This window comes from Salmo salar, chromosome ssa17, assembly GCF_905237065.1.
Source record: "Salmo salar chromosome ssa17, Ssal_v3.1, whole genome shotgun sequence".
Classification (NCBI taxonomy): Eukaryota; Metazoa; Chordata; class Actinopteri; order Salmoniformes; family Salmonidae; genus Salmo; species Salmo salar.
The window spans coordinates 78,535,620-78,555,903 of NC_059458.1; the positions used below are offsets into that span (position 1 = coordinate 78,535,620).

The following is a 20,284-nucleotide window of genomic DNA, read 5'->3' on the forward strand; positions in this document are numbered from 1 at the left end:
ATGTGGTTAGGGGTGTCAGAAAAGTCCTTATAGCTCTTCCTATCACGTTGTACTAATTAATGGGCGGTTGGGTTTGGGTTCGTGATCCCCAAGTGACCAAGAGGACTTCCCTGATGTAGGCTGTCTGTCTGTTCCTGCTGGAACACAGGCTGGTGGTGCGTTGCCAGCTTAGCAACCGAATCAACCACATCTCACGCTCATTATGAGAGAGAGAGAGAGAGAGAGAGAGGTGGATGAGTGCAAGGACGATAGATAAGGAGAAGGCAACACCCAAACTTGTTGACCGACTATGTATTTACTGTGTATGTGAGAGAGAAGGATGTCGCTCCTGATGCATCTAACGTTCGAATGTTGCTGGTGTTGAAAAGAAAACCCGGAGCTTTTTGTTGTTGTATTGATCTACAGTAGCCTAGCGTGGGATATTGTATTTTTGTATCTATAGGTTCGTGTTTTTGGGTTGCATTTCCAAGCGTTGGTGGCAGCAGAAGCAACATTTCAGCTGGTGTTGATGGAAGACTTCCCAGTTTTGCAGAGTTGCACGTTGCGAATGCAAGACTGGATGTAGCTGATTGGAGTAGCGGAATTGGTGATCACACAGCCGAGTGGGAGGAAGCCGAGTGGGAGGAGGGGAGATTCTGAAGTGGGTTTTTCTGTGTGTGACTCTCCAGCGGCCATGTTATCCAAGAAGCCGTGCGCTGCCGTCTACCCAACTGGTAAGGAATAACAATATGGAGCCGAACGGGCTAAACAATACGGTTAAACTCACTTTGATCGCCGGCGGAATATTGTTGATGGATTTTATGCCTTTGTCGGGTCCTTTGTAATAAGTTTATTACACGTTTACGCCGAGTCTTGCTTCGGGTTTCCCTGGTCTGTTGACCAGGGGGAGTCTTTGCTAAAATAGTGCATCCCTGCTCTGTGTTTTCAGCAGTTAATGGCGATACATTCGGGGATTTTGTTCTTCTCTAAAGCCTGAAGTGGGCTGTTTGAAAAACCAAAGTCAAATGCTGGTGTGTTATTTATCCTATATGACAGTATGTGTGTCAGAGAGAACACAGGTTTATTTCTGCAAGCACGACGGAATCATATGCCCACTGGTTTCTGGTTGGCTGGTTGGCTGTGTTGTTTTTTACGATCTCTATATGCTACACGACTACCGGGCGCAAACGGATCGACAACCGGTGCAGACTACATTCTGGCGGTGCCAGCACACATCGTTTGGAAATAGGCTACCTGTTTGCCGAAGCCATTGTCGCAAGAAGGATTTACACCTAAAATGAGCCCTAAATGCCTGCTTAAATGACTATCCTTAAAAGGGATTAAGGCAGAGTCCATAGCCTACTTTATAGTCTAATAACTCTCAGATAGCCTATGTGGGTAAATAGGCCCGTTCAGATTAACCTCATTTCGTGTGTCATTTTGTACGATCTGCAGGCAAAGGGGGTGAGATCTGCCAGCTCCAGTCTTCCCCCGGAATCGGAGTCGGGGATCCCCGGGCCGGTGTAGCGACAGACCCGCCATCGCCCGTCACACTACCACCGCTCAGGAATACCAAGTCGCTCACGGTACGTAGCCCACGGAGCCCTGCTTGTGGGTTTACCATGGACTGAACATCTGCTTCTTCTAATAATAATACTACTAGTGTGGACCTGCTGCCTATTGACATGGATATAGTAGTTTGATGTAAATAATACATCGCTAACCTATAGACTATAGAGACTGTAGATAGGCTGCAATAAAACGATGTTTTGTAGCGAGCTGTTGTAGTTGTTGGGAACAGGGACGGTGGTCGTTACAATGTAGCGTCGCTGTTTGGTTTCAGATAAACGACATGTAACCATGAAACAAGTTGTCCTGCAACACCGCCACTTGAGGTGTACATTATCGGAACATAGTGCGTGTAGGGTACAGCAGGTAATACATAGATATCAAGCTATATCATGTAATCCTAGATAACACGTACACTGGTAGCCTGTGTCATGTGTACTTATTGTTGTGTTGGTGACAGTGGAAGGGCTACTCGGTATTCGTTCTGTACGGTGCTGTAACTTTTAACGTGATCGTAGCAGACGGCATAGGCTAGATGTCAAGCTTGGAGCTTAAACGTTAGATAACCTACTCATTTACATTTTAGTCATTTAGCAGATGCTCTTATCCAGAGCGACTTACAGTAGTGAATGCATACATTTCATTTGACTTCATACATTTTTTTTTCTGTGCTGGCCCCCGTGGGAATCAAACCCACAACCCTGACGTTGCAAACACCATGCTCTACCAACTGAGCTACAGGGAAGGCTAACTGTCACTCACTAATACAGTTGCAACTTGCAAACACCCAGACACCATATTTTACATGTTGTTGAGTTAGTGGGGGATGTTAGAGTGGTGACAGACTGGTATAAAATGTGAGGGGACACCCCACAAGAGTGTAGTCTGGAAGCCATGGCCAGTGTATTGTGTGTTGTTGTGGGGGGGGACACACGCCATAAGAGTGTAGTCTGGAAGCCATGGCAAGTGTATTGTGTGTTGTTGTGGGGGGGGGACACACACCATAAGAGTGTAGTCTGGAAGCCATGGCCAGTGTATTGTGTGTTGTTGTGGGGGGGGACACCATAAGAGTGTAGTCTGGAAGCCATGGCCAGTGTATTGTGTGTTGTTGTGGGGGGGGGACACACGCCATAAGAGTGTAGTCTGGAAGCCATGGCCAGTGTATTGTGTGTTGTTGTGGGGGGGGGGACACACCATAAGAGTGTAGTCTGGAAGCCATGGCCAGTGTATTGTGTGTTGTTGTGGGGGGGGGACACCATAAGAGTGTAGTCTGGAAGCCATGGCCAGTGTATTGTGTGTTGTTGTGGGGGGGGACACACGCCATAAGAGTGTAGTCTGGAAGCCATGGCCAGTGTATTGTGTGTTGTTGTGGGGGGGGGACACCATAAGAGTGTAGTCTGGAAGCCATGGCCAGTGTATTGTGTGTTGTTGTGGGGGGGGACACACCATAAGAGTGTAGTCTGGAAGCCATGGCCAGTGTATTGTGTGTTGTTGTGGGGGACACACCATAAGAGTGTAGTCTGGAAGCCATGGCCAGTGTATTGTGTGTTGTTGTGGGGGGGGACACACGCCATAAGAGTGTAGTCTGGAAGCCATGGCCAGTGTATTGTGTGTTGTTGTGGGGGGGGACACACCATAAGAGTGTAGTCTGGAAGCCATGGCCAGTGTATTGTGTGTTGTTGTGGGGGGGGACACCATAAGAGTGTAGTCTGGAAGCCATGGCCAGTGTATTGTGTGTTGTTGTGGGGGGGGACACACGCCATAAGAGTGTAGTCTGGAAGCCATGGCCAGTGTATTGTGTGTTGTTGTGGGGGGGGGACACACCATAAGAGTGTAGTCTGGAAGCCATGGCCAGTGTATTGTGTGTTGTTGTGGGGGGGACACACACCATAAGAGTGTAGTCTGGAAGCAATGGCAAGTGTATTGTGTGTTGTTGTGGGGGGGACACACACCATAAGAGTGTAGTCTGGAAGCCATGGCCAGTGTATTGTGTGTTGTTGTGGGGGGGGGACACCATAAGAGTGTAGTCTGGAAGCCATGGCCAGTGTATTGTGTGTTGTTGTGGGGGGGGACACACACCATAAGAGTGTAGTCTGGAAGCCATGGCCAGTGTATTGTGTGTTGTTGTGGGGGGGGGACACACCATAAGAGTGTAGTCTGGAAGCCATGGCCAGTGTATTGTGTGTTGTTGTGGGGGGGGACACCATAAGAGTGTAGTCTGGAAGCCATGGCCAGTGTATTGTGTGTTGTTGTGGGGGGGGACACACACCATAAGAGTGTAGTCTGGAAGCCATGGCCAGTGTATTGTGTGTTGTTGTGGGGGGGGACACCATAAGAGTGTAGTCTGGAAGCCATGGCCAGTGTATTGTGTGTTGTTGTGGGGGGGTTCACAAATACAACGGGGAGATTTAATATGAGTTTACATGCTGTAGATAAAGATAGTGTTTTATTTATTGTTAGGATAGTCACGCTGACAGAGATACTGAAGTATCAGAGGCTGTATTTCCTGGGAGGTTGAAACAACTCTTACTGTGAACAGTGTAGCTACGGTAACCAGCTGACTTAGCCTACCTGATGTTTGCACATGATTTCAGACAGATATGTCTTTATTTGATCAATCGAGACTATAAGGGCCATATGTTGGGTGGATGTGTAAACATGAAATGATATTGTAATGTTTTAATCCTGGTGGAGAGTTATTCCAGCAGGCTCTATAAGCTGTCCTGAAGTAATGGAGGATTTGGACTCTAGCTAAATGAAGGAGGAGCCTCCATTCCTTTATTTAGCCCTTCCTTCAAACAGCTATAAATATAGACTCAGCCAGAAGGACCAGCTCACCAGCTCAGCAGCTTTCTCCTGACACACAATTTTATTGGGCCTTGTGTTTATCTTGAACAGTGATTTATGGAAAATAAAACCTGTCCAGGAAGTTCAAATCAAATGAGGAAAATGTATATTGGTCCTTCCTGAAATAGCCCCAGGGACAATGTTGTTAAGTTGTAAATAAACCACAAACATATGTCTCACCAGTCTCGGTCTCTGTGAGGAAAGGACATATTTCTCACCAGTCTCTGTGCTGTGAGGAAAGGACATATTTCTCACCAGTCTCTGTCTCTGTGCTGTGAGGAAAGGACATATTTCTCACCAGTCTCTGTCTCTGTGAGGAAAGGACATATTTCTCACCAGTCTCTGTCTCTGTGAGGAAAGGACATATTTCTCACCAGTCTCTGTGCTGTGAGGAAAGGACATATTTCTCACCAGTCTCTGTCTCTGTGAGGAAAGGACATATTTCTCACCAGTCTCTGTCTCTGTGAGGAAAGGACATATTTCTCACCAGTCTCTGTCTCTGTGAGGAAAGGACATATTTCTCACCAGTATCTGTCTCTGTGAGGAACAGACATATTTCTCACCAGTCTCTGTGCTGTGAGGAAAGGACATATTTCTCACCAGTCTCTGTCTCTGTGAGGAAAGGACATATTTCTCACCAGTCTCTGACTCTGTGAGGAACAAACATATTTCTCACCTGTCTCTGTCTCTGTGAGGAAAGGACATATTTCTCACCAGTCTCTGTCTCTGTGAGGAAAGGACATATTTCTCACCAGTCTCTGTCTCTGTGAAGAAAGGACATATTTCTCACCAGTCTCTGTGCTGTGAAGAAAGGACATATTTCTCACCAGTCTCTGTGCTGTGAGGAAAGGACATATTTCTCACCAGTCTCTGTGCTGTGAGGAAAGGACATATTTCTCACCAGTCTCTGTCTCTGTGAAGAAAGGACATATTTCTCACCAGTCTCTGTGCTGTGAGGAAAGGACATATTTCTCACCAGTCTCTGTCTCTGTGCTGTGAAGAAAGGACATATTTCTCACCAGTCTCTGTGCTGTGAGGAACGGACATATTTCTCACCAGTCTCTGTCTCTGTGAGGAACAGACATATTTCTCACCAGTCTCTGTTCTGTGAAGAAAGGACATATTTCTCACCAGTCTCTGTGCTGTGAAGAAAGGACATATTTCTCACCAGTCTCTGTGCTGTGAGGAAAGGACATATTTCTCACCAGTCTCTGTGCTGTGAGGAAAGGACATATTTCTCACCAGTCTCTGTGCTGTGAGGAAAGGACATATTTCTCACCAGTCTCTGTGCTGTGAAGAAAGGACATATTTCTCACCAGTCTCTGTGCTGTGAAGAAAGGACATATTTCTCACCAGTCTCTGTGCTGTGAAGAAAGGACATATTTCTCACCAGTCTATGTGCTGTGAGGAACAGACATATTTCTCACCAGTCTCTGTGCTGTGAGGAACAGACATATTTCTCACCAATCTCTGTCTCTGTGCTGTGAGAAACAGACATATTTCTCACCAGTCTCTGTGCTGTGAGGAAAGGACATATTTCTCACCAGTCTCTGTGCTGTGAGGAACAGACATATTTCTCACCAGTCTCTGTCTCTGTGCTGTGAGGAACAGACATATTTCTCACCAGTCTCTGTCTCTGTGCTGTGAGGAACAGACATATTTCTCACCAGTCTCTGTGCTGTGAGGAACAGCCATATTTGGAATTGGTGTCTTTCCCAATACAATTGTGAGACAATAGTCTCTCAATCACGAGTCTAACAAATAATTCTGCACCTTAATGCAGCTACGCTGGTGGTTGGAATCATGTTATTGTAGCTACGCTCCCTGTCAGGCCTGTCGTTAGTTCAAGTAGTCCTGGTGTTCATTCCAGTAGCTACGCTCCCTGTCAGGCCTGTCGTTAGTTCAAGTAGTCCTGGTGTTCATTCCAGTAGCTACGCTCCCTGTCAGGCCTGTCGTTAGTTCAAGTAGTCCTGGTGTTCATTCCAGTAGCTACGCTCCCTGTCAGGCCTGTCGTTAGTTCAAGTAGTCCTGGTGTTCATTCCAGTAGCTACGCTCCCTGTCAGGCCTGTCGTTAGTTCAAGTAGTCCTGGTGTTCATTCCAGTAGCTACGCTCCCTGTCAGGTCTGTCGTTAGTTCAAGTAGTCCTGGTGTTCATTCCAGTAGCTACGCTCCCTGTCAGGCCTGTCGTTAGTTCAAGTAGTCCTGGTGTTCATTCCAGTAGCTACGCTCCCTGTCAGGCCTGTCGTTTGTTCAAGTAGTCCTGGTGTTCATTCCAGTAGCTACGCTCCCTGTCAGGCCTGTCGTTAGTTCAAGTAGTCCTGGTGTTCATTCCAGTAGCTACGCTCCCTGTCAGGCCTGTCGTTAGTTCAAGTAGTCCTGGTGTTCATTCCAGTAGCTACGCTCCCTGTCAGGCCTGTCGTTAGTTCAAGTAGTCCTGGTGTTCATTCCAGTAGCTACGCTCCCTGTCAGGTCTGTCGTTAGTTCAAGTAGTCCTGGTGTTCATTCCAGTAGCTACGCTCCCTGTCAGGTCTGTTTGTTCAAGTAGTCCTGGTGTTCATTCCAGTAGCTACGCTCCCTGTCAGGCCTGTCGTTAGTTCAAGTAGTCCTGGTGTTCATTCCAGTAGCTACGCTCCCTGTCAGGCCTGTCGTTAGTTCAAGTAGTCCTGGTGTTCATTCCAGTAGCTACGCTCCCTGTCAGGCCTGTCGTTAGTTCAAGTAGTCCTGGTGTTCATTCCAGTAGCTACGCTCCCTGTCAGGCCTGTTGTTTGTTCAAGTAGTCCTGGTGTTCATTCCAGTAGCTACGCTCCCTGTCAGGTCTGTTTGTTCAAGTAGTCCTGGTGTTCATTCCAGTAGCTACGCTCCCTGTCAGGTCTGTTGTTTGTTCAAGTAGTCCTGGTGTTCATTCCAGTAGCTACGCTCCCTGTCAGGCCTGTTGTTAGTTCAAGTAGTCCTGGTGTCCATTCCAGGCAGGTCACTGGCAGTAACAGTTGCTCCATGTGTTACAGACAGTCATTGTTATCCAGAGAGGAAGAGGACAGACACAATAAGGTCACATGTTCAGGTGTTAGTGGGAGAATTGGCCTATCTAATGCTGTCAAGGTTGCTAGCTCTCTGTCCACTCAGTTATTGACTGTTCTGTTTCTTCTGTTTGTCCTGAACTGAACTAACCTCATTAGTGTTGACACAAAGACATCTGTTCTGGAACCAGAACCTCTACCATACAGAGAGGTGGTGAAGACATCTGTTCTGGAACCAGAACCTCTACCATACAGAGAGGTGGCGAAGACATCTGTTCTGGAACCAGAACCTCTACGATACAGAGAGGTGGCGAAGACATCTGTTCTGGAACCAGAACCTCTACGATACAGAGAGGTGGCGAAGACATCTGTTCTGGAACCAGAACCTCTACGATACAGAGAGGTGGCGAAGACATCTGTTCTGGAACCAGAACCTCTACGATACAGAGAGGTGGCGAAGACATCTGTTCTGGAACCAGAACCTCTACGATACAGAGAGGTGGCGAAGACATCTGTTCTGGAACCAGAACCTCTACGATACAGAGAGGTGGCGAAGACATCTGTTCTGGAACCAGAACCTCTACGATACAGAGAGGTGGCGAAGACATCTGTTCTGGAACCAGAACCTCTACGATACAGAGAGGTGGCGAAGACATCTGTTCTGGAACCAGAACCTCTACGATACAGAGAGGTGGCGACGACATCTGTTCTGGAACCAGAACCTCTACGATACAGAGAGGTGGCGAAGACATCTGTTCTGGAACCAGAACCTCTACGATACAGAGAGGTGGCGAAGACATCTGTTCTGGAACCAGAACCTCTACGATACAGAGAGGTGGCGAAGACATCTGTTCTGGAACCAGAACCTCTACGATACAGAGAGGTGGCGAAGACATCTGTTCTGGAACCAGAACCTCTACGATACAGAGAGGTGGCGAAGACATCTGTTCTGGATCCAGAACCTCTACGATACAGAGAGGTGGCGAAGACATCTGTTCTGGAACCAGAACCTCTACGATACAGAGAGGTGGCGAAGACATCTGTTCTGGAACCAGAACCTCTACGATACAGAGAGGTGGCGAAGACATCTGTTCTGGAACCAGAACCTCTACGATACAGAGAGGTGGCGAAGACATCTGTTCTGGAACCAGAACCTCTACGATACAGAGAGGTGGCGAAGACATCTGTTCTGGAACCAGAACCTCTACGATACAGAGAGGTGGCGAAGACATCTGTTCTGGAACCAGAACCTCTACGATACAGAGAGGTGGCGAAGACATCTGTTCTGGAACCAGAACCTCTACGATACAGAGAGGTGGCGAAGACATCTGTTCTGGAACCAGAACCTCTACGATACAGAGAGGTGGCGAAGACATCTGTTCTGGAACCAGAACCTCTACGATACAGAGAGGTGGCGAAGACATCTGTTCTGGAACCAGAACCTCTACGATACAGAGAGGTGGCGAAGACATCTGTTCTGGAACCAGAACCTCTACGATACAGAGAGGTGGCGAAGACATCTGTTCTGGAACCAGAACCTCTACGATACAGAGAGGTGGCGAAGACATCTGTTCTGGAACCAGAACCTCTACGATACAGAGAGGTGGCGAAGACATCTGTTCTGGAACCAGAACCTCTACGATACAGAGAGGTGGCGAAGACATCTGTTCTGGAACCAGAACCTCTACGATACAGAGAGGTGGTGAAGACATCTGTTCTGGAACCAGAACCTCTACGATACAGAGAGGTGGTGAAGACATCTGTTCTGGAACCAGAACCTCTACGATACAGAGAGGTGGCGAAACAAAGCCTCTTAGTGGAACACAACGCTGGGAGCAAAACACAGCTCTCCTCCCAAATGGCCCCCTATTCCCTCTCTAGTGCCCTACCTGTGACCAAAGCCCATCGGCTCTATATGAGAATAGGGGGCTATTTGAGACGTATTTGCAGTCAGAGATGATCATTGTCTTAGTTGGGACACTGGGGGTGGTGAGGGGTGTGATAAATGACTGTGGTACTCCCGGCCGTCTGCAGAGAGCTGGGTCTTGTTCATCTTGCCCCAAACGGACGGAAACAGGGAGGGACTGTCTTTTGCTACGGTGTGCTCTACTGAACCCGTGTGGTTTGTGTGTCGTTTGGGCTACAGACCAGTGGTATCCTGTAATCTGCAGCTGTCGTCCTTTCTACCCTCTCCCTGACCTGCCCCCCCACCTGTCCACATCATGTCCCTGTTAAACAACCAAGACACAGGACAAGTGTTAAAAAGGCAGCATTTAGAACAGCTATTGAGACAGACACACACACAGTATGTTGTCTCAGAGGTAACAATACATGGCTGATCATTTCACAGACATACTAGTTCAACATGATGTGACTGTGTGGAGATAAACATTTTGTAAAAGTATGGTATGGTGGAATAACTCTAGTTGACATGGTGGAATAACTCTAGTTGGTATGGTGGAATAACTCTAGTTGACACTAGTTGACATGGCGGAATAACTCTAGTTGACATGGTGGAATAACTCTAGTTGACATGGCGGAATAACTCTAGCTGACATGGCGGAATAACTCTAGTTGACATGGCGGAATAACTCTAGTTGACATGGCGGAATAACTCTAGTTGACATGGTGGAATAACTCTAGCTGATATGGTGGAATAACTCTAGTTGATATGGTGGAATAACTCTAGCTGGTATGGTGGAATAACTAGTTGACATGGTGGAATAACTCTAGTTGATATGGTGGAATAACTCTAGCTGGTATGGTGGAATAACTCTAGTTGACATGGTGGAATAACTCTAGTTGACATGGTGGAATAACTCTAGTTGACATGGTGGAATAACTCTAGTTGACATGGTGGAATAACTCTAGTTGGTATGGTGGAATAACTCTAGTTGGTATGGTGGAATAACTCTAGTTGACATAGTTGACATGGCGGAATAACTCTAGTTGACATGGCGGAATAACTCTAGTTGACATGGCGGAATAACTCTAGCTGACATGGCGGAATAACTCTAGTTGACATGGCGGAATAACTCTAGCTGACATGGCGGAATAACTCTAGTTGACATGGCGGAATAACTCTAGTTGACATGGCGGAATAACTCTAGTTGACATGGCGGAATAACTCTAGTTGACATGGCGGAATAACTCTAGCTGATATGGTGGAATAACTAGTTGACATGGTGGAATAACTCTAGCTGATATGGTGGAATAACTCTAGTTGACATGGTGGAATAACTCTAGTTGATATGGTGGAATAACTCTAGTTGATATGGTGGAATAACTCTAGTTGATATGGTGGAATAACTCTAGCTGGTATGGTGGAATAACTAGTTGACATGGTGGAATAACTCTAGTTGATATGGTGGAATAACTCTAGCTGGTATGGTGGAATAACTCTAGTTGACATGGCGGAATAACTCTAGTTGACATGGCGGAAAAACTCTAGCTGATATGGTGGAATAACTCTAGTTGACATGGCGGAATAACTCTAGTTGACATGGCGGAATAACTCTAGTTGACATAGGGGAATAACTCTAGTTGACATGGCGGAATAACTCTAGTTGACATGGCGGAATAACTCTAGTTGACATGGCGGAATAACTCTAGTTGACATGGCGGAATAACTCTAGTTGACATGGCGGAATAACTCTAGTTGACATGGCGGAATAACTCTAGTTGACATGGTGGAATAACTCTAGTTGACATGGTGGAATAACTAGTTGACATGGTGGAATAACTCTAGCTGGTATGGTGGAATAACTCTAGTTGATATGGTGGAATAACTCTAGTTGATATGGTGGAATAACTCTAGTTGACATGGTGGAATAACTCTAGCTGGTATGGTGGAATAACTCTAGTTGACATGGTGGAATAACTCTAGCTGATATGGTGGAATAACTCTAGCTGGTATGGTGGAATAACTCTAGTTGACATGGTGGAATAACTCTAGTTGACATGGTGGAATAACTCTAGCTGACATGGTGGAATAACTCTAGCTGGCATGGTGGAATAACTCTAGTTGACATAGTGGAATAACTCTAGCTGACATGGTGAAATAACTCTAGTTGGCATGGTGAAGGCATTTATAGCTCCACCACCTCTCAGTCCTGTTCTGTAGTACAGAGACCAGCTGACAACCACCTCTCAGTCCTGTTCTGTAGTACAGAGACCAGCTGAGAACATTCAGGCACCAGGAACAGGGTGACATGCTGAACATTTCAGAAGGGGTCTAGTTTATTACCTTGGTGTTTTAAAAAGACACACAATGTAAGTCTGTGCCTTTACATCAAGGACATGCTGGGACTGACTGTCCCCTTAACCCAGAGGTCTAGTAGCAGCTCTGTCCTGTCTGTGTTCCAGGGCAAGGGGACCTTAACCCAGAGGACTAGCACCAGCTCTGTCCTGTCTGTGTTCCAGGGCAAGGGGACCTTAACCCAGAGGACTAGCAGCAGCTCTGTCCTGTCTGTGTTCCAGGGCAAGGGGACCTTAACCCAGAGGACTAGCAGCAGCTCTGTCCTGTCTGTGTTCCAGGGCAAGGGGACCTTAACCCAGAGGACTAGCAGCAGCTCTGTCCTGTCTGTGTTCCAGGGCAAGGGGACCTTAACCCAGAGGACTAGCACCAGCTCTGTCCTGTCTGTGTTCCAGGGCAAGGGGACCTTAACCCAGAGGACTAGCAGCAGCTCTGTCCTGTCTGTGTTCCAGGGCAAGGGGACCTTAACCCAGAGGACTAGTAGCAGCTCTGTCCTGTCTGTGTTCCAGGGCAAGGGGACCTTAACCCAGAGGTCTAGTAGCAGCTCTGTCCTGTCTGTGTTCCAGGGCAAGGGGACCTTAACCCAGAGGACTAGCAGCAGCTCTGTCCTGTCTGTGTTCCAGGGCAAGGGGACCTTAACCCAGAGGACTAGAACCAGCTCTGTCCTGTCTGTGTTCCAGGGCAAGGGGACCTTAACCCAGAGGTCTAGCACCAGCTCTGTCCTGTCTGTGTTCCAGGGCAAGGGGACCTTAACCCAGAGGACTAGCACCAGCTCTGTCCTGTCTGTGTTCCAGGGCAAGGGGACCTTAACCCAGAGGACTAGCAGCAGCTCTGTCCTGTCTGTGTTCCAGGGCAAGGGGACCTTAACCCAGAGGACTAGTAGCAGCTCTGTCCTGTCTGTGTTCCAGGACAAGTGTCAGAGTTAGAGAGAGACAGACAGATGTACAACAAGCCGATGTGTTTCTTTAAAAGTCATTCCCTGTCACAGTGTGTATTGGTATCATAGCTACAGTACAGTTAGTAGGAGGTAGCAGGCTGTTTGTGTTACACCATCCTCTCTCTATCCAGGGATCTGCCATCTGGGCCGAATAACAAGCAAATCCACTAGGCTCTGTTGAAGGAAAGCCAGGCAGCAGAACGCTTGTTTTGCCCTCATAATACAACAACACCTCTAGGAGACCAGTCTGTTACCGTACTCTGATACGTTGTGATGAATTATCACACGGTAACCTCTAGACCAGTCTGTTACCGTACTCTGATACGTTCTGATGAATTATCACACGGTAACCTCTAGACCAGTCTGTTACCGTACTCTGATACGTTCTGATGAATTATCACACAGTAACCTCTAGACCAGTCTGTTACCGTACTCTGATACGTTGTGATGAATTATCACACGGTAACCTCTAGACCAGTCTGTTACCGTACTCTGATACGTTGTGATGAATTATCACACGGTAACCTCTAGACCAGTCTGTTACCGTACTCTGATACGTTCTGATGAATTATCACACAGTAACCTCTAGACCAGTCTGTTACCGTACTCCGATACGTTCTGATGAATTATCACACGGTAACCTCTAGACCAGTCTGTTACCGTACTCTGATACGTTCTGATGAATTATCACACGGTAACCTCTAGGAGACCAGTCTGTTACCGTACTCTGATACGTTCTGATGAATTATCACACGGTAACCTCTAGACCAGTCTGTTACCGTACTCTGATACGTTCTGATGAATTATCACACGGTAACCTCTAGAACAGTCTGTTACCGTACTCTGATACGTTCTGATGAATTATCACACGGTAACCTCTGAGACCAGTCTGTTACCGTACTCTGATACGTTCTGATGAATTATCACACGGTAACCTCTAGACCAGTCTGTTACCGTACTCTGATACGTTCTGATGAATTATCACACGGTAACCTCTAGACCAGTCTGTTACCGTACTCTGATACGTTCTGATGAATTATCACACGGTAACCTCTAGACCAGTCTGTTACCGTACTCTGATACGTTCTGATGAATTATCACACGGTAACCTCTAGACCAGTCTGTTACCGTACTCTGATACGTTCTGATGAATTATCACACGGTAACCTCTAGACCAGTCTGTTACCGTACTCTGATACGTTCTGATGAATTATCACACGGTAACCTCTAGACCAGTCTGTTACCGTACTCTGATACGTTCTGATGAATTATCACACGGTAACCTCTAGACCAGTCTGTTACCGTACTCTGATACGTTCTGATGAATTATCACACGGTAACCTCTAGACCAGTCTGTTACCGTACTCTGATACGTTCTGATGAATTATCACACGGTAACCTCTAGACCAGTCTGTTACCGTACTCTGATACGTTCTGATGAATTATCACACGGTAACCTCTAGACCAGTCTGTTACCGTACTCTGATACGTTCTGATGAATTATCACACGGTAACCTCTAGACCAGTCTGTTACCGTACTCTGATACGTTCTGATGAATTATCACACGGTAACCTCTAGACCAGTCTGTTACCGTACTCTGATACGTTCTGATGAATTATCACACGGTAACCTCTAGACCAGTCTGTTACCGTACTCTGATACGTTCTGATGAATTATCACACGGTAACCTCTAGACCAGTCTGTTACCGTACTCTGATACGTTCTGATGAATTATCACACGGTAACCTCTAGACCAGTCTGTTACCGTACTCTGATACGTTCTGATGAATTATCACACGGTAACCTCTAGACCAGTCTGTTACCGTACTCTGATACGTTCTGATGAATTATCACACGGTAACCTCTAGACCAGTCTGTTACCGTACTCTGATACGTTCTGATGAATTATCACACGGTAACCTCTAGACCAGTCTGTTACCGTACTCTGATACGTTCTGATGAATTATCACACGGTAACCTCTAGACCAGTCTGTTACCGTACTCTGATACGTTCTGATGAATTATCACACGGTAACCTCTAGACCAGTCTGTTACCGTACTCTGATACGTTCTGATGAATTATCACACGGTAACCTCTAGACCAGTCTGTTACCGTACTCCGATACGTTCTGATGAATTATCACACGGTAACCTCTAGACCAGTCTGTTACCGTACTCTGATACGTTCTGATGAATTATCACACGGTAACCTCTAGACCAGTCTGTTACCGTACTCTGATACGTTCTGATGAATTATCACACAGTAACCTCTAGACCAGTCTGTTACCGTACTCTGATACGTTCTGATGAATTATCACACAGTAACCTCTAGGTGTGTCTGAAGTGGCACCCTATTCCCTTCATAGCGTACTATCAAGTATACACATAAAAGTAGTGCACTATGTAGGGAATAGAGTGACATATGGGATACCGCCCCAGGCGAATAGAGGAAGTTAGAAGTGAAATGACCACCGTGTATGGAATACCTACTGTATTGAGACACTCTATTCTACAGAGTAATAAACCAGTTCTATCAGCTGATTACAGTGTAATGTATGGAATACCTACTGTATTGAGACACTCTATTCTACAGAGTAATAAACCAGTTCTATCAGCTGATTACAGTGTAATGTATGGAATACCTACTGTATTGAGACTCTATTCTACAGAGTAATAAACCAGTTCTATCAGCTGATTACAGTGTAATGTATGGAATACCTAATGTATTGAGACTCTATTCTACAGAGTAATAAACCAGTTCTACCAGCTGATTACAGTGTAATGTATGGAATACCTACTGTATTGAGACACTATTCTACAGAGTAATAAACCAGTTCTATCAGCTGATTACAGTGTAATGTATGGAATACCTACTGTATTGAGACTCTATTCTACAGAGTAATAAACCAGTTCTATCAGCTGATTACAGTGTAATGTATGGAATACCTACTGTATTGAGACTCTATTCTACAGAGTAATAAACCAGTTCTATCAGCTGATTACAGTGTAATGTATGGAATACCTACTGTATTGAGACTCTATTCTACAGAGTAATAAACCAGTTCTATCAGCTGATTACAGTGTAATGTATGGAATACCTACTGTATTGAGACTCTATTCTACAGAGTAATAAACCAGTTCTATCAGCTGATTACAGTGTAATGTATGGAATACCTACTGTATTGAGACTCTATTCTACAGAGTAATAAACCAATTCTATCAGCTGATTACAGTGTAATGTATGGAATACCTACTGTATTGAGACACTCTATTCTACAGACAGGACAGTAATGGTTAGTCTAGTCTACAGACAGGACAGTAATGGTTAGTCTAGTCTACAGACAGGACAGTAATGGTTAGTCTACAGACAGGACAGTAATGGTTAGTCTGCAGACAGGACAGTAATAGTTAGTCTAGTCTACAGACAGGACAGTAATGGTTAGTCTAGTCTACAGACAGGACAGTAATGGTTAGTCTAGTCTACAGACAGGACAGTAATGGTTAGTCTAGTCTACAGACAGGACAGTAATGGTTAGTCTACAGACAGGACAGTAATGGTTAGTCTGCAGACAGGACAGTAATAGTTAGTCTAGTCTACAGACAGGACACTAATGGTTAGTCTAGTCTACAGACAGGACAGTAATGGTTAGTCTAGTCTACAGACAGGACAGTAATGGTTAGTCTAGTCTACAGACAGGACAGTAATGGTTAGTCTAGTCTACAGACAGGACAGTAATGGTTAGTCTAGTCTACAGACAGGACAGTAATGGTTAGTCTAGTCTACAGACAGGACAGTAATGGTTAGTCTAGTCTACAGACAGGACAGTAATGGTTAGTCTAGTCTACAGACAGGACAGTAATGGTTAGTCTAGTCTACAGACAGGACAGTAATGGTTAGTCTAGTCTACAGACAGGACAGTAATGGTTAGTCTAGTCTACAGACAGGACAGTAATGGTTAGTCTAGTCTACAGACAGGACAGTAATGGTTTCTGGAGGGAGAGAAGAAGGACTCTAACCAGGGTCTGAAAGGTCTAGTGTGTGTGTGTGTGTGTGTGTGTGTGTGTGTGTGTGTGTGTGTGTGTGTGTGTGTGTGTGTGTGTGTGTGTGTGTGTGTGGAAGCAGTAGGACAGGGGGAATAGACAAACCCCTGCCTGAACGAAGCAACAGGATGTTGCAGAGAAAACAAGATGTCTGCCGAGCGAGGAGGTAATCACCTTATCTACTTAGGAAGGGTCTGCTGGGGAGGAAGCTCAGGAACACAGGAAGAACACTAATAACGTTCATGGTAAACATTTATAGGAAAGAAGGAGCTAGATACACAAGAGTATTGAAGTTATTATGAAAAAACATTTCCCAAAAACAACCTAAAACTTCTCTACGCATACTGAAGGAAGGGGCATATTGTACGTGTCATTCTCTATGGATTTTACTAGGAAGAATCTAGTGACTAGTCTGATCTGGTAGGGAGTTTCTAGTGACTAGTCTGACCTGGTAGTGAGTTTCTAGTGACTAGTCTGACCTGGTAGGGAGTTTCTAGTGACTAGTCTGACCTGGTAGGGAGTTTCTAGTGACTAGTCTGACCTGGTAGGGAGTTTCTAGTGACTAGTCTGACCTGGTAGGGAGTTTCTAGTGACTAGTCTGACCTGGTAGGGAGTTTCTAGTGACTAGTCTGACCTGGTAGGGAGTTTCTAGTGACTAGTCTGATCTGGTAGTGAGTTTCTAGTGACTAGTCTGACCTGGTAGGGAGTTTCTAGTGACTAGTCTGACCTGGTAGGGAGTTTCTAGTGACTAGTCTGACCTGGTAGTGAGTTTCTAGTGACTAGTCTGACCTGGTAGGGAGTTTCTAGTGACTAGTCTGACCTGGTAGGGAGTTTCTAGTTACTAGTCTGACCTGGTAGGGAGTTTCTAGTGACTAGTCTGACCTGGTAGGGAGTTTCTAGTGACTAGTCTGACCCGGTAGTGAGTTTCTAGTGACTAGTCTGACCCGGTAGGGAGTTTCTAGTGACTAGTCTGACCCGGTAGGGAGTTTCTAGTGACTAGTCTGACCCGGTAGGGAGTTTCTAGTGACTAGTCTGACCCGGTAGGGAGTTTCTAGTGACTAGTCTGACCCGGTAGTGAGTTTCTAGTGACTAGTCTGACCCGGTAGTGAGTTTCTAGTGACTAGTCTGACCCGGTAGTGAGCTTCTAGTGACTAGTCTGACCCGGTAGTGAGTTTCTAGTGACTAGTCTGACCCGGTAGTGAGTTTCTAGTGACTAGTCTGACCCGGTAGTGAGTTTCTAGTGACTAGTCTGACCTGGTAGTGAGTTTCTAGTGACTAGTCTGACCTGGTAGTGAGCTTCTAGTGACTAGTCTGACCTGGTAGTGAGCTTCTAGTGACTAGTCTGACCTGGTAGTGAGCTTCTAGTGACTAGTCTGACCTGGTAGTGAGCTTCTAGTGACTAGTCTGACCTGGTAGTGAGCTTCTAGTGACTAGTCTGACCTGGTAGGGAGCTTCTAGTGACTAGTCTGACCTGGTAGTGAGTTTCTAGTGACTAGTCTGACCCGGTAGGGAGTTTCTAGTGACTAGTCTGACCCGGTAGGGAGTTTCTAGTGACTAGTCTGACCCGGTAGGGAGTTTCTAGTGACTAGTCTGACCCGGTAGGGAGTTTCTAGTGACTAGTCTGACCCGGTAGGGAGTTTCTAGTGACTAGTCTGACCCGGTAGGGAGTTTCTAGTGACTAGTCTGACCCGGTAGGGAGTTTCTAGTGACTAGTCTGACCCGGTAGGGAGCTTCTAGTGACTAGTCTGACCTGGTAGTGAGCTTCTAGTGACTAGTCTGACCTGGTAGTGAGCTTCTAGTGACTAGTCTGACCTGGTAGTGAGCTTCTAGTGACTAGTCTGACCTGGTAGTGAGCTTCTAGTGACTAGTCTGACCTGGTAGTGAGCTGAGCGCGTTGTCTATTATCTCCCACTTGGCTGCTTACAGAATCACGTAGCGCTCGGCCGGGGGAGAGACGGAGGCCCTCTTCCTTATGGAACGTAGAAAATGTCTTTATTCAAACACATAATGCAGTATGTCATTGACACAATGCCGAGAGACAGAGAGACAGAGAAAGATAGAGGAGAGGGAGGGGGGTGGAGAGGAGAGGGAGATAAAGAGAGGAGAGAGAGAGAGAGAGAGAGCGGGAGAAAGAGAGAGGAGAGAGCGAGAAGGAGAGAGAGGGAGGGAGGGAGAGAAAGAGAGAGAGGGAGGGAGAGAAAGAGAGAGAGGGAGGGAGAGAAAGAGGGGAGAGAGAGGAGAGGGAGAAAGAGAGTGAAAGAGAGAGAGGAGAGAAGGGGAGAGAGGAGAGGGAGGGAGAGAAAGAGAGAGAGGAGAGTGAGGGAGAGAAAGAGAGAGAGGAGAGTGAGGGAGAGAGAGAGCGGGAGAGAGGAGAGGGAGGGAGAGAAAGAGAGAGACAGACCAGTTGGATGAGGCAGGGTTGTATTATGGTCTATGAGGTCATCAGATATACATCAGCCCCGAGTGGGGCTGGGCTGGTCAGTAATGTTATGCAGAGTAAGGGAGGGTATAGGGCTGGGCTGGTCAGTAATGTTATGCAGAGTAAGGGAGGGTATAGGGCTGGGCTGGTCAGTAATGTTATGCAGAGTAAGGGAGGGTATAGGGCTGGGCTGGTCAGTAATGTTATGCAGAGTAAGGGAGGGTATAGGGCTGGGCTGGTCAGTAATGTTATGCAGAGTAAGGGAGGGTATAGGACTGGGCTGGTCAGTAATGTTATGCAGACTAAGGGAGGGTAAAGGGCCTGGCTGGGCTGGTCAGTAATGTTATGCAGAGTAAGGGAGGGTGTAAGGGCTGGGCTGGTCAGTAATGTTATGCAGAGTAAGGGAGGGTGTAGGGCTGGGCTGGTCAGTAATGTTATGCAGAGTAAGGGAGGGTATAGGGCTGGGCTGGTCAGTAATGTTATGCAGAGTAAGGGAGGGTAAAGGGCCTGGCAGCGAGCAGCAGTCAGTACTGAGGAGGTGAACACTAACTAAGAGACAGTCTAGTCCCGATGGGAGCTGATCCCTTGAAACCTGTTGAGTCTGGAAATCCGGTTTGTTCACCATTGTGTCCTATTTCACAATCTTCCTGCAGCACACACACACACACACGCTCACACACAAACACACACTGTCTTTTCTGTTGATTTGGTCCAGAGCAGAGTAGGACGGGGAGTGAGAGAGTCCCCCTTTGTCTTCTGTTGTCTCCTCCCCCATTCCTTTATCAGCTGGACTAGTATAGTGACACAACTCTCCCTACAGCTTCCTTCTTCCTGGTTCCTTTATCAGCTGGGCTAGTATAGTAACACAACTCTCCCTACAGCTTCCTTCTTCCTGGTTCCTTTATCAGCTGGACTAGTATAGTAACACAACTCTCCCTACAGCTTCCTTCTTCCTGGTTCCTTTATCAGCTGGACTAGTATAGTGACACAACTCTCCCTACAGCTTCCTTCTTCCTGGTTCCTTTATCAGCTGGACTAGTATAGTAACACAACTCTCCCTACAGCTTCCTTCTTCCTGGTTCCTTTATCAGCTGGACTAGTATAGTAACACAACTCTCCCTACAGCTTCCTTCTTCCTGGTTCCTTTATCAGCTGGACTAGTATAGTAACACAACTCTCCCTACAGCTTCCTTCTTCCTGGTTCCTTTATCAGCTGGAC

The 20,284-nt window shown here is 46.5% G+C and overlaps 1 protein-coding gene across 1 annotated transcript in view; it reads left to right on the top strand.

Annotated features, from left to right (window-relative positions):
* Window positions 1–219: 219 nt before the first annotated feature.
* LOC106609828 (dual-specificity tyrosine-(Y)-phosphorylation regulated kinase 2) overlaps window positions 220–20,284 on the top strand; it is a 26,254-nt gene continuing 6,189 nt past the window's right edge. The window contains 2 exon segments of the mRNA XM_045700200.1: window positions 220–713; window positions 1,435–1,565. Coding sequence (XP_045556156.1) covers window positions 674–713; window positions 1,435–1,565 — 171 coding nt within the window. The 5' untranslated portion in view covers window positions 220–673.